At 44.3% G+C, this 13,578-nt stretch overlaps 3 protein-coding genes across 3 annotated transcripts; 2 read left to right on the top strand and 1 right to left on the bottom strand.

Moving 5' to 3' along the window:
- Nucleotides 1–2,814: 2,814 nt before the first annotated feature.
- On the top strand, nucleotides 2,815–3,654 carry PtA15_15A444 (uncharacterized protein; the record flags this gene model as incomplete). The annotated part of the gene is made up of 3 exons (XM_053163650.1): nucleotides 2,815–2,979; nucleotides 3,081–3,203; nucleotides 3,316–3,654. The coding sequence occupies 3 exons, from the start codon at nucleotides 2,815–2,817 to the stop codon at nucleotides 3,652–3,654; spliced, it is 627 nt and encodes a 208-aa protein (XP_053027604.1).
- A 116-nt stretch (nucleotides 3,655–3,770) lies between these two features.
- On the bottom strand, nucleotides 3,771–4,792 carry PtA15_15A443 (uncharacterized protein; the record flags this gene model as incomplete). Its single annotated transcript, XM_053163649.1, has 2 exons — nucleotides 3,771–3,904; nucleotides 4,048–4,792. 2 exons carry the CDS (start codon nucleotides 4,790–4,792, stop codon nucleotides 3,771–3,773), a joined length of 879 nt encoding a protein of 292 aa, XP_053027603.1.
- Nucleotides 4,793–7,547: 2,755 nt separating this feature from the next.
- On the top strand, nucleotides 7,548–9,533 carry PtA15_15A442 (uncharacterized protein; the record flags this gene model as incomplete). Its single annotated transcript, XM_053163648.1, has 3 exons — nucleotides 7,548–7,889; nucleotides 7,952–8,506; nucleotides 8,586–9,533. 3 exons carry the CDS (start codon nucleotides 7,548–7,550, stop codon nucleotides 9,531–9,533), a joined length of 1,845 nt encoding a protein of 614 aa, XP_053027602.1.
- Between the last annotated feature and the right edge of the window lie 4,045 nt (nucleotides 9,534–13,578).

The raw sequence follows: 13,578 nt of genomic DNA, 5'->3' as shown, positions 1-13,578 counted from the left end.
TCCCACTGTTACCAGATAACGCGTTATTGTTATCTGGTGAAATGTTCCTGCGCTTGTTTGGATAACGTAACAGAGGGGACTTTCTGCCTTGATGCCACAAAAAATAACGCCGATAACGCGCTAACCGCATTATCTGGCGGAAAAGCACCGTAAAATTGGCAAAAAACCCGCTTTATCCGCACGTTATCCTCCTCAGATTGCGGGGGATAACGTAACAGGTCTCATAAGACAGAAAAAAAATCAAAAAATAACATAACTAAAACAACGCTGCCGTTAGTGCAACAATAATGGCACCAATTCAGTTACGCTATCCGTTACTTTTTGTTACGGATAATGTAACTTCCCATTGTTGTGTTAAGCCAGGTTTAGCCTGGACCAGTGTGATTGCTGGCTGGGTGAAGTTCCCCAAAATCATCAACTTAACCTGACAAATGTGAATGCTCTAAGAGAGACTTGTTAAGCTAGCCCTAACTTAGCTAAGTCCCTCCTAGGGTGAGTGAAGCAACCTCCGGAGGAGGGGCTTACAATTTATGTCATACTTCTTGCTTGAGAGGTTGGGGCTTTTGTGGCTTTTTATGACGTTTTTTCCTTTCACCCTTCTGACAGCAAAAACTGGCCAACCTCTACTGAAGCCCTGAAGGGTAAAGGTAGCTGACCATCTTGGATTCATTTCCCTGTCCTCATAATTAGGATTGGATGTAGGAGCTGGATTGGCCAAGGTATCTTAACCAGATCTTGGAGAGCCTGGTTCCTGTGTAATTGAATTGAACAACCAAACTGTTTTCCATGGTCAGTTCAATAGGACGGTTCACGTAGGGCCAAAATCAGCAAGACTGAAATAAAGTTTATCCCACGGTCCCAGCCAATTTGGCTGGGAAGGCTTGCTGATTTGTAACATCAGCAGGGTTAAAAAATCCCTACATGAACCGTCCTAATATGCACAGGTCTTTTTTTTATAAGTGCAGATTCAATTTGACATTGCGCACTATGAATATGCATATGGACAATAAAGCTGGCTTCAGATAGACCCGTAAATGCAGCACTAACAAGATAGGTGAAATGGTGGTAGTTCTAGGAAAAATACAAGTGAGGCAAACGGGGAAGGAATGCACATGTCATACAGCTCAAGGAAGTTGGAACCCTGAAAATGCATTATAAGCTAATTGGAGGGTCATGAGAGGATAATACTTGGACTTCCAGGAAAGTGTGTAGCGGCAAAAGATAGGGAACAGTGAGAAAGTCTCATGGTTCATTAAAGCATGGGGCCCTTTGGGAACAGGGTCAAAATCTGAACGGCACAAAATTGGAGGACTTCCTGTCACTTTTGAACAGATCTGGAATTTCAGATTTTGCAGGGAAATCTGAAATCTGGAACTCTGGATCATTTTGGGGATCTTTGGGGACCTAGATTGGAGGACTTCCTGTTGATCTGGAAAGTCAGATCTGACCGGCCAGATTTCAGATTAATTTGCAGGGAAATCTAGGTCCCCAAAGATCCCCAAAGCAATCCAGAGTTCCAGGTTTCAGATTTCCCTGCAAAATCTGAAATTCCAGATCTGTTCAAAAGTGACGGGAAGTCCTCCATTTCCCTGAGAAATCTGAAATCTGGCCAGTCAGATCTGACTTTCCAGATCAACAGGAAGTTGTCCGTTGGAGGACTTCCTGTCACCTCAATGGCTAGATTTAGCAGGAGGCACTAAACCTTGTTTTCTGGTGAAAACTTGATCTCAATCACTTTTCACCAGCCAGTAAGGTTTAGTCTTTCCCTCCAGATCAAGCTTTTTAGCTGACGGGAAGTATTCCATTTTCTGAAAAAGCTTTTGGAAGATCTGAATCTCTCAGGACTTATGTTAAGTTAAGCTAGCCGCTGTCTGTTGGCCCTTGGTTCCGGGCTAACTTAACACAAGTCCCCCCTGGTGGGAGGCTTGCTGTGGCTGGCCGCAAAGCGGCCCCTCCCGCAGGGAAGGACTTGCGTGTAATGTCAAAATTTTGGCTGGGAAAGAAATCAAAAATGGCTGGAGGGAAAATATTAAGCCTCAGCCAGCCTCCCCGTCAGGTCCTGTGGATCTGCCCTAGAGCCAAATTGCACTTGTCAATCTCAGCTTTCAAATGGCGCTGGTCTCATCTCCTCAATCCTTATCATTTTTGCTGTACTAATGTTTTAAAAATAAATAAAAAACACAAAGAAATGTAAACCAAGGAATGACAACCATCATGCCTTGTGGATATTGGATTCACAAGCCTGCAGATATCTGCAGATCCTACACCTGTAGCCACTCAATTGTTGCAGATAGGATATTCAATTGTGCATATTATCAGAAAATCCAAAATTGGATCTTCAGTGCAATGGAACATCCTCAAGGATTCCTTTGACCTCCAAAACGGATTCCTTCAATCAGTTTTGGAATTTGTGCCTCAAAAACTTGGGGGAGGGTCCCATCAGTACTGCCAAGAAAACTGTCTATTCAGTTTTCTTTACATATTTTGGTGAATTTTAAATTGTGTTTTTGTGTTTTTAGGATTGAAAATCCTTCCTTTGTCTGCCAGCCTGCAGACATCATTCGTAAGCCTCTCCTCCGGGCGGGGTCCCCCGGACCCTCCGTTTGAGAGGCTTAGTTAAGCTAGGGTCTGCTGGACTCTGGAGTCTGGACGGTCCAAGCTGCTGGAGATGCTCTAACTCTTCCGCTAAAAGCTGGCTCACGACCAAAGCCCGAGTGGCTTCGGGCCGCCCGGTGGGTGCCCGGCCCAATCGCCACATCAGTTTTGTGCCAGTCAGCACAAAATCAAACATCAGACAGCAACGGGAAAATCATCATGGAGAGAATAGAGCTTGATTTCTTTTCAACGGCGATGAACGTATGGCTTTTCGAGCAAGTCAAGAACGCCAAAGAGATCAGGAAAGCGTTAATCCAAGCCAGTCAGACTAACGACCGAGCCGAACAGAGTAGGTTGGATTGGGCCTTTATTGATGCTTCCATGGTAAATCTGTCCTCCTCTTCTTTATCTTGGTGCAATAGACAAACAGGATGAAAACCATTGTGACAGCATCATGGAGCTAACACTCATCTTCGTTAGAACAGATCACATCCCGTCAACATCTCATCACCGCTGTCTCGCAAGCGCTTGTCACTCAGTCTCACGGGACCCTGAAAACAAAAACGCTTCATTCTGAGGTCTTATGGACCCTTTCACCTGGGACAAACGTATGCATTTTTCTTTCTTCTTCTAATCTCGGAGCAACACAAAAAAAAAAAAAACATGCGGAAAGTCTCGAATACGAATGAACAAATACTGTTTCTGTTGTTCACAATCAAGATCATGGAGGCAATCAAGAAGTTTGGTTTGGGGCCACAAACGAGCGCTCTGTTACTAGTCAAACTCCAGCCCATCCAAGAGGGTGGTCACCCGTCAAGGGAAGAATTAGATCAAGCAGCACAGACACTCGTCGATGGAAAACTAGTCAAGCTTGACGGTCATCTCGGCAAATCTATGGCAAATTGGAAGGAATTGCGGCGAATCTACAAGCTAAACGACGATCCAGTGATCAAAGAACTTGAAGAAAAGAGCAAGAAGAACGCCAGTGATCTCGAGTGGCATGCCATGATCAATCAGCTCGTCACTTCAACCGTTGCTCTAAAGTCTGTTGCAGCTTGAGAAGTAATATGACTAAAGACTGGTTGTACCATCCATGGAGTATTTTCAGTACAGTAGATACATAGAACAACTTGAAGGTTTCTGTTGGCAATCTAGTGGTACCAAAACGCGCTGGTTCATCGCATGGCACTTTCAGGGATTTCGATTGTCCAGACCACTCTGTCGTCACTCTCCACTTGGACCACCTCAGTCTTGGTCAGAATGTGATTCGAAGTCGATAGTAGTCCGGTGATCGAAGTTTTTGCTTGATCTGCTTCGTGTCAATGTTTGATAACGAAAGTATTCAATTGGTGGCACGTTGTTTTTCGTTTTTTCAAAGAAGTCAACTCATCAGAGTGTATTCATTCATTCTCTATCTATTCAGACCTGAGATAAAATAAAAGATGTACATACTCAAGTTCCACTTTAGACCTCTCGTGGTCACGGTAGCCTGCTTGATTCCGATCGGTAGAATTCCGCATGTCAACGGGCTCGCTCCCTGCCTCCAACTTGGTGGGATGGGCAAGAGATGCTTTACCCCCCGCTCAAGAGCACAAGCCATGCTTCCAGCATCTGTATCTACTAACCAAGTTTCTGGTAAGCCCTGGGGTAGATCGCCTGGCGAAGTTGGTGGTGAGCCGAGCCTTAAGAGAAGAGTGTGAAGGGTATGAATAGTTTGATCGAGTCTTCCAGTAAGACCACCATGAATGAGCAACAGGCCAGTGGGATGGTCGTTAGAGTCATTCGAATCAGGTCGACTTTCAAGCTCTTCGATTAGCGCCAGACATTTCCCAAAATCCGTCGAGTCTTGGTCTTGATCTCGAGTGATGTGGCAGTCAGAATTTTCAAAAAAATGTTTGACTTGTGGCCGAATTGAATCCAAGTCTCCCTTGATATAATCTGGTATCAACATTCTTCGATTTGCTCCTGGCGTCTCTTCAGCCTTGACCAAATCTGAGCAATAGTCGTATAATCGATTGGCTCCTCCATCGGCACAGATCCTGCAATCGGAAAGCTCCCAAAGGTCTTCGAAGACTCGGTTAGGACACGCTTGATGGGAAATCTTGATAGGCGTGTTTAAAATTATTAGATACGTCTTCGACTTTCGGCCAATCGAAGTCGATCGGTCGAATGGTCCATTCCACTGTCTCTCGGCCATCCTGGTTCGTTGTCGTGAGGAGATTGTGTAAGTCGACTAGGTTTCTGTTGAGAAGTTACACAACCATATCCAACTTGCCAATTTACTTGGTAGAGATGCCTGTGTCGCCTTTGGGCCACACTGTTCCCTTTGGAGCTCAACACCAGGGCATATGAGGGCATATCCACTCGGAGTCTCTCCCAGTGTTAGGCGCGCGCAATAGCCCGGTTCACATTAGGGGGGTTCACAATTGAAATTTACAAAACTTTGGGACACATTCTAAGGTACTGTTTATGAACATTTTTTAAAAAAATTGTTAAGTTGCACTGATTGATCTGTATCACCTGCTCCTGTGCATTTTCGCAAAATTTTAAAATTTTGTTCATAAAGGCCTTAAATTTGCCTTGAAAGTTTATAAGTAAAATTCAATTGTGAACCCCCTATCGCCAACTTTGAACCTATTTTTATCTGATTTTGACAAATTTTTCAATCATCAGAAAAAATGGTTTCAGAAGAATCTGACCAACTTGAAAAAAATGATAAAATTTAATGATAAAATGGATAGAAATGGCCTTAAAAATCCAATGTGAACCGGGCTAATGTCTGAGCTTGAAATATATGCAAATTTGTTCTGCAAACATCTTGATCATTTCTTCATTGCGCCGTAGAAGATTGCTATCCTTTGTGTTTCAGATGTTGACCCTTTAATCCTCCATCCATTTCGGATGATTAATCATAACACCAATAATCTCAAAGACTAGCTGAATGTCCAATTAGACGCTTGACCTATGACAGAAAGAAAAACAACACAAACCTCCAACTTGACAGAAACTGTCTTGTAGTAGTCCATTTAGGGACCCAGTTGAGATCTAACTACTATCCTGTGCAAGCCACACTAAGGCGGCCAATCAGGCTGTCTTCTAACCCTAAGCCACCGGGGATAGGGAGTCGGGACGTTCCAGAAGGAATGTAAACAGTTGAAAAGGGTAGGAAACATCCTGGAAGTCACGAATGAGGCGACCAAACGCCTACGATTGGCTTCGGCCCCATCACCTCTATCATCACAACTGCTTCCAACAAATTTTCCCTCTGAAATCACCGCAGGAAAGACCTCACAAGGAAGCAAAAGATGGCTGGTGCCAGTGGTCTATCTTTCAACAGACAAGCCAGTTTTTCAATAGGCTGAGGCAGGTTGGAGAAAGTTGACTGCACTGATATAAGGAAAGGTCTACATAATGATAAGAGCACCTACAAATTACTTTCTCCCTTTTCCCTTCATTTTCATTCATGCACACCCTGTCCCTATGTCGCCCCAGGAACAGCTTCTCTGCTCGCTCCATCCTTGAGAGTGAGACCCTCTCTTCTGGCCAATTTTTTACACACACACACACCTCCGTGCTTGACCGCACTAGATTCACTGGTCTCTCGTAACATGCCATCGCAGAATGGTACGCACAGAGCAATGTATTGACTTGATTGCTCAATTTTGACCCTGCGCAAGAAAAAGCCCCAAAAATGCATGAGTTTTCCACCAATCCTGGACCGAGTATGGTTGATGTGAGATCTTAGAGCAACTCCACCGCGGGCCCTAAATTGGGTCTCTAGTTGGAATTTACCGACTTAACCCGACCCACTGCGGGCGCTATTAGCGTCAAAATTTTACAGGTGTCCCCAAATTTCATGCCCGAGTCCGTACATGTAGGGACTCCTAGAGACTCTCTCCAACGACCCAAAAGACACTGTCACATAACAACAACATTGTGAAACTCCATTGGTCACCTCCTCGATGAACAGAACCAATCTTACAATATGTACTCATCTCAATGAACGGAACCAACCGGCCATTGAGGAGATGTATTGCTCCTCTCGGTGACCAGAAAGAACCGGCCATCAAGGAGAATTATTACTCATCTTGATGACCGGAACGAACCGGCCATTGAGGAGATTTATTGCTCCTATCAATGACCGGAACAGACCAGCCGTCGAGGAGAGTTATTATCCTCTTGATGACTGCTCCGTTCCGGCCATCGAGGGGAGTTATTACTCCTCTCGATGTCCGGAACGAACCGGCCATCGCAGCAGCGACCGACCGGTTGTCAGCCACACACACACCAATCAATCCTCAATGACCAGTTCGTACCGGTCATTGAGGTGAGTCCACTTCATGATTTCTCGATGACCGCCATGGAAGGCCATCAAACAAGGCGGTCATCAAAAAACATGCAAATGTTCTGGATGACCGGTTAGTGACGGCCATCAAGGAGTGTTATTTATGTATCCACCTCGGATGGTCATTGCACAAAGTGCGTTCGTTCTGGATGACCGGTTTGTGCCCGTCATGGAATACATGTACATTGGTGGCGTGTCAGTGATTTTTAGAGACTCCCTTTGGAGGCTCGCGGTGTATGCCGCAGCAGTTTGGGGCGGTAAAACCTGCTGCGCAGTCCCGAAGATTGAATTTTAGCGACCCCAAACTAGGGCCCGCGGTGGAGATGCTCTTAGGGTTTTGATGGTGCCTGATGAGCCTGTAATGTGTGCAGCTCGTTGGAAGCCTGGGCTTTTTACAGCTTTTTTTACCAAATTGGGACAGGTCAAAATGAATATGCATTTATCCCGATGCGGCCCACGAATATTGGGGTACTACCGGGTGACGATGGGTGCCACATACTACTGCTGATCATCATCTCTAACCCACTGAAAACCTGGGGCGTGTCGGACCTGTCTCCCTCAAAAAGTCAACGAAAAGTCGACGTGTTTATTCGGGATCAGCTGGGAGATGTTTGTTTCTCCGAGAAGACTACGATTACATGCGCATAACGGAAATCCTATCCTTCTACAGCCTCTCGCGCTCTCCCGACTGGACCCCTTCATCCGATCTTCAGTCGAAGCTCATCAATCTAGGAAACTCGGCTCGATTGCAAAAATTGAAGCTCTCGGTAAACCTGCCGGCCAAGAAGAGGAGGAAGACGATCTTCTATCTAGTCTCACAAAACGTAGAGGAGGTCGGACTAAAAAAGGTATTCAAAAAATTAGTCCGAAAGATTGGCTATTGACTGAAGAGGGTTTAAAGTTTAGACATCCAACGGTTGGTAGGCCGAATTGGTTGGGTGATGATATTGTTAGTTGGCCGATTCTCTGATCGATCGTTTTGAAATTTGCCTGACAATTTTTTTCTTCTAGCCATTCCCGACCAATCCGTGGTTTAAACCACAGCCACCATTGTCGGACAAAATTCGCACTAAAGTCTATGAATCCTTCAAACAACGAGTCCATGCAATCTACAAGCAAAAATCATATCCAGACTTATCCTTGGATGAGAAACAAAGACAAGAACAGATATTGATTCGAGAGACGTCAGAACAGTGGGGAATTTGTCGCGACCGAGTCTCGGCGATCATTAGACTGAAGGCAATGGAAGACTCCTGGCCGTTAAACAAGATAAACGAAGAAGGCGAACCGATCAAACCACACAAAAGAACCTTGCAGTTGAACTTCGAAAAAGGGATGGAGAGTGTGCTGGGTGTTCAAACCGACCAGGTCCTTCGACATAATGAAGATATTAACGAATTAGCCAACCGACGTCTCCAGCGCAAATCAAGTTTTTATGGTACTGAGTTTGTCCCGATTGATTCCCCTGAACCCGACGCCCAGCCAACCCCACCGCGTAAAGCTCAAACGGCGCGATCGAAGAATAGTAATAAATATCAAGAAAATGACGAGCCGACTGAGACAAGAGTATGTTTTATATGTTTATCCCTACGTGCCAAAGTTATAATCCTAACTGGTGTTTCCATTCCGTTTGCAATCGCCATAGCATATCATCGGGAGTGATGGCCTGCCTCGTCCGTCAACCTCTTACATCTCAAAACCACCGAACAAAATTCCCATGGTTTTCACCGACGTTTCCGAATTCCCTCGCGCACCTAAACCGATGAGCAAGCGCAAGGCCAGATACTATCCCAAAACTTCTCTTTTACCGGATTATTCGGTAGAGCCTACTCGTTCTAGCTCGAATTCTGCACGTAGATCACACTCTACAGCTGCAACGGCATCTTCAAGCGAACATATCGATAGCCCACAATTTTCCTCATCAAGTAGTGGCATTTATGAGACAGCTGCTACTTCAAACAAGCAGCGGGAAAAAATGGATGAAGAGAGGAGGAGTTTTGCTGCCCGACTACTCAAACAGCTCAAGGGATGTGCGAACTCCGAAAATGGATCAAAATTGATAGATCAACTTAGTGCCTCGCCTGATTATTCCGAGTTCAGTAACTTAACCGGTATCGACGCGGATGAAATCAAAGAATCTCTCTTGCTCCGAGCCGGAGGTCTATCTTTCAAAACTTCGGGCGGTCCAAAAAACGCGGGTGATTTCACTCCAGATCGGATCAACCCAACAAACAATGACAACGGATCTCCTGTATCCGAGGATGAAAAACAGATCCGATCAATTAAATTCGAAATGATCAAATCGATTTATCTCAAAAAATTAGAGCTGAATTCTTCCGGAAGGTTGTTGCTACCCAAATCGATCCGATCCCAAGAAGAGAAAGATCTGAAAATCCTTCAGAACACGCTACCATCATCGTCAACTCAAAGTCCCGATCGTAGTAGTAATCCTAGCCAATCGGCCTCCTCTGATTTAATAAGTAGTCGTAGCAACCAATTGGTCCGTAAATGTATGAAAGGTCCACTCGGTAGGATCAAACAAAGACAGCAACTTCAACTTCTCGCCAACCGCAAGCAAACCGTCAATCATTGAATCGACCTCGAAAAACAATGGCATGATTGCCCCTGATCAATCAATCTTTTCCGGTCTCATCGTCCCCCGAGCTTTCAGTTCTTTCCCCCATTGAACATTTTACATATTTACCTTCTCCCTTTTTTTATCTAGAGCTTCATCCAATCCGTCCTTTTGTTTTATGTTTGTGATTACCAATCAAAAAAAAAAAAAACTTGGTAGTGTTGAATGTGAATGAATAAATGATCAAAGAAACATATCATGTAGAAATGAATTGTGAAAACAAACATGCCATGTCAACCCCGGTCTTAATGGCTCACACCACATGTAATATGGTGATGGTGTATTAGGGGGGCTCACAATTGAATTTTACAAAACTGTGGAGGTCAACTTGAAGGCCTTCACAAACAAAATTTTACATTTTTGGCAAGCTGTCCAGGATGGGGTGCTGCTCACTAATCAGTACAGCTTACCATTTTGTTTAAAAAGAATGTTCATAAACAGGTTAAAATGGTCCCAAAGTTTTACACATTTCAATTGTGAGCCCCCCTATTAAAGTTGTCACCCATGCACTGCAGCTGCGGATTCAGCTGGACTCTGCCCATCAACAACTGAAGAACTCCTGTGTAAATTCTGGAAGTTGAGATGGCTGGCAGATTGGGGTAGATAGTGGAGGACTTCCTGACAATGTTGAAACAGTATGGTACATGTATTGATATTGAGTCCAATGCACTGTATTGGTATTGGATCAAGCCACCAAATCAATACAATCCATGGTATTGCATTGCCAATACATTCTGATACAATACAATACAAGTGTATTACTGGGAGGGGCCATTGGATTGAGCCCCAATTGCCCAGAAAAGGTTTTGTTTTTTTAGATACAATACCACCGTATTGTATCTTTTTTCAATACAATACATGGTATTGAAATCTGATGTATCAAAAAAACAATACTATACACAGTATTGGCCAATACCAGTCCCGTATTGTATTGTTTCACCATTGTTCCTGAATCCTGTTGATCTGGAAATCCAGATCTGAGCCAAGAGATTTCAGATTTTGCAGTGAAATCTCAGTCCCCAAAGCTCCCCAAAGTGACAGATTGGGGTAGATAGTGGAGGACTTCCTGAATCCTGTTGATCTGGAAATACAGATCTGAGCCAACAGATTTCATATTTTGCAGCAAAATCCCAGTCCCCAAAGCTCCTCAAAGTGATCCAGAGTTCCAGATTCCAGATTCCCCTGCAAAATCTGGAATTCCAGATTTATTCAAAGTCAACGGGAAGTCCTCCAGTGAGAGAGATAGTGAGTAGATATTGGATAGATGGTGGGTGGCTAGTTGGAGCTTGCATGATGTGACTTGTCATTTAATGACTGGAGGACTTCCTGTCAATCTACAGCCCCCTGCAGAACCAGATTGGCAGCCAGAAAAATTTATTTTTTGCAAGGACATGCTGTCCCAGGGGCTGCAGATCTGGCTCTGCAGGGTCTGTAGATCTTGAAAGGAAGTCCTCCACTATTTCATTTTGCAAATCATAAAGGGTCAGCCTAAAGGCACACCAAAACTTTACTTGGAGCACACCAAAAATGCGTGCTCAGGGCAGGCACACAATATTTAAATGGCATGTGGCTCAACTACACCAAAAAGAATGGTGTGAGAACCCATACACCACGTCTGCAGGTGTACGGGACTGGAGACACCAATCCCCCAAAATTTTTTGGTGTATACCACCTGGGCGCGCCAACATTTTTGGCGTTCCCAGGCTTAGCACCCCGATGCCAGTGCTGCGGTAAAATTCCAGCTTGTCAAGAGCTCTTGGTCAGATGGAGGTAATTTTTCCTTGCCTGGAGAGATATTGGCAAGCTGGAGAGATACATATTCCTCGCCTGGAAGGAATACACACCTCTTGGCAAGCTAGACCTTTGACCAGCTCACTTTAGTTGTTTTTACTGGCGAGCTGGTCAAATTTCAGCTCGCCAAGACAAATTAATAACTCCCGGAGAGGTGGTACAAATCCAGCTCTCCAAGAGGAATACTTACCTCTTGGAGAGCTGAAATTTGACCAGCTTGCCAGGATAAACACCCTTGGTGGGCCGGTCAAAGGTCTAGCTTGCTGAGAGGTACATATTCCTCCCGGTGAGCCAGCCCAAAGGAAGGGTGTTCTTCCAGGAGATTTGGTTGATTGCCTGGAGCTGGATTTTTACCAGCTCTCCAAGAGAAATAAGGGGTGAAATAGCATGAGCACGCCATTTTATTGGGTGTGCAACCAATCCGCACACCCAAAGGGTGGGTGTGCCAATTTTCTACGCCCAAATTTTTGGCATCCTGAGACCGGCACACCAATTTTACCTGCACAATTGGTGTGCCAGGACCCATACTCCATAAATGTTGGCGTACGCGGCCCAGCGCGCCAATAAACTGGTGTTTTTTGGATGTTTACACCAATTTTCTTGGTGCACCCACCCCCGCACGCCAAAAATATGGCGTGCTTGGAGGATTTTTTTGGTGTGCCTTTAGGCTGACCCATCATAAATTCATAAGAATTTGTTTGCAGGGGCTCTCACCAATCTGCTTATGTAATCTTTGGCTTTTCCAGCCAACAAAGCTTTATGAATTTATGATTTACACATTTATACATGCATAAATTTCAATTTTGAACACCATAATTGTCAACCAAGCCAACACCTGACCACTGGGACTCAGCTATCTTAAAAAAGTCCCTCTATTGGAGGGGGGACACCATCCCGCAGGGACCCTCCAAAGGAGGAATTATGTGCTATGTTGACCCCGTGGCAGTAGAGAATTAGAAAAATGATGTTTTTCAATCCTCTCTGGACGCGCCATTTGTCACCAGGTAATACAATTTTGGGGGAGAAAAATGTGCACAACATCATGGAGTTTCTTTGTACATATTTTAGAAATTTTTTGGGGCCTTGGGTGCCCCATGAAGTCCTTTTTTGTGACTGACAAGTTTCCACTTCATTGTGCATTCCACATTTTGCACTGTACAGAATCTGAAATTGATAATGTTACAGCCATGATTGCAGCTCAACCAGAGGAGGATGAGCAAAAATAGTAGAAAGAAGGGGACAGCTTAAGCCATCCCAGAAATGTAAATTAGAGAAAAAAAGGTTCATAAACTCATGTGGGAGATTGGTTTTAAAAAAGTCCCCACCAAAATGCCTAATTCTCGACTGCCGTGGGGTTGATATAGCACGTAAGTCCCTCCTTTGGAGGTCGCTTCGCTCCCCCGAGGAGGTAACTAGCTAAGTTAGGGGACTCAGCCCCAATTGGCCCTTTTGACAATGGTTGGCTATATGCTAAACTACACAAAACAGCCCCCTTGTGCTAGCCTAGTAGACCTCAGCGCAGTCCACTGCAGCTGTACTGTTAGTGGCACTACACTAACACTATTCTATGTTATGCCACTTTTAGCAGAAAACCCCACTAAAAAGTAAGATAATGTAGCATATAAGTGGGTGTAGTTTTTGGTCAATGTGTGTTGATGAAATTTGAGCTGCAGGCAAGAGAAGCAGGAGGAAGAATATTGATTTTCCTTGAAAATTTTGAATGATGGAAAGCACAGGTAAAAATGGAAAGAAGAGATTCAAGTTTTTTTGGAAACTTACCGGGTTGGATCAGAGCAGGATTATCCAATTGGGAGAGTTTACCATGGCAAATTATGTTTGCAATGTTTCCACCAGAGGCAGCAGAGGTGGTCAGCATATAGCCTGGCTTGTAATTGATAGCTGCATTCAAAATTGAATGACCAAAAATAATAAACAATAATCAAAAACAGTTCCATAATGAGATCATGTCATGATATTGTTCACTGGTTTTGGCCAGGAAATGGTGGAGGATGGGAGAAGCTGTTGAACATCTGCACTGGCAGCATAATTGTCTGGGTTGAAGCTATCCCAGTTTAAATGGGATGTACTCAAACAATTAAAATGGGTTGATCTCAACCAATGAAATATGAACCACCTTGGATTTATATTTAATCAGTTGAGATCAACCAAGTTTAAATTGGTTGGATGAATCCCAGTTTAACTGGGATAACTT

This window comes from Puccinia triticina, chromosome 15A (assembly GCF_026914185.1).
Source record: "Puccinia triticina chromosome 15A, complete sequence".
Classification (NCBI taxonomy): domain Eukaryota; kingdom Fungi; phylum Basidiomycota; class Pucciniomycetes; order Pucciniales; family Pucciniaceae; genus Puccinia; species Puccinia triticina.
This window is presented reverse-complemented; position numbering and strand designations above follow the sequence as displayed.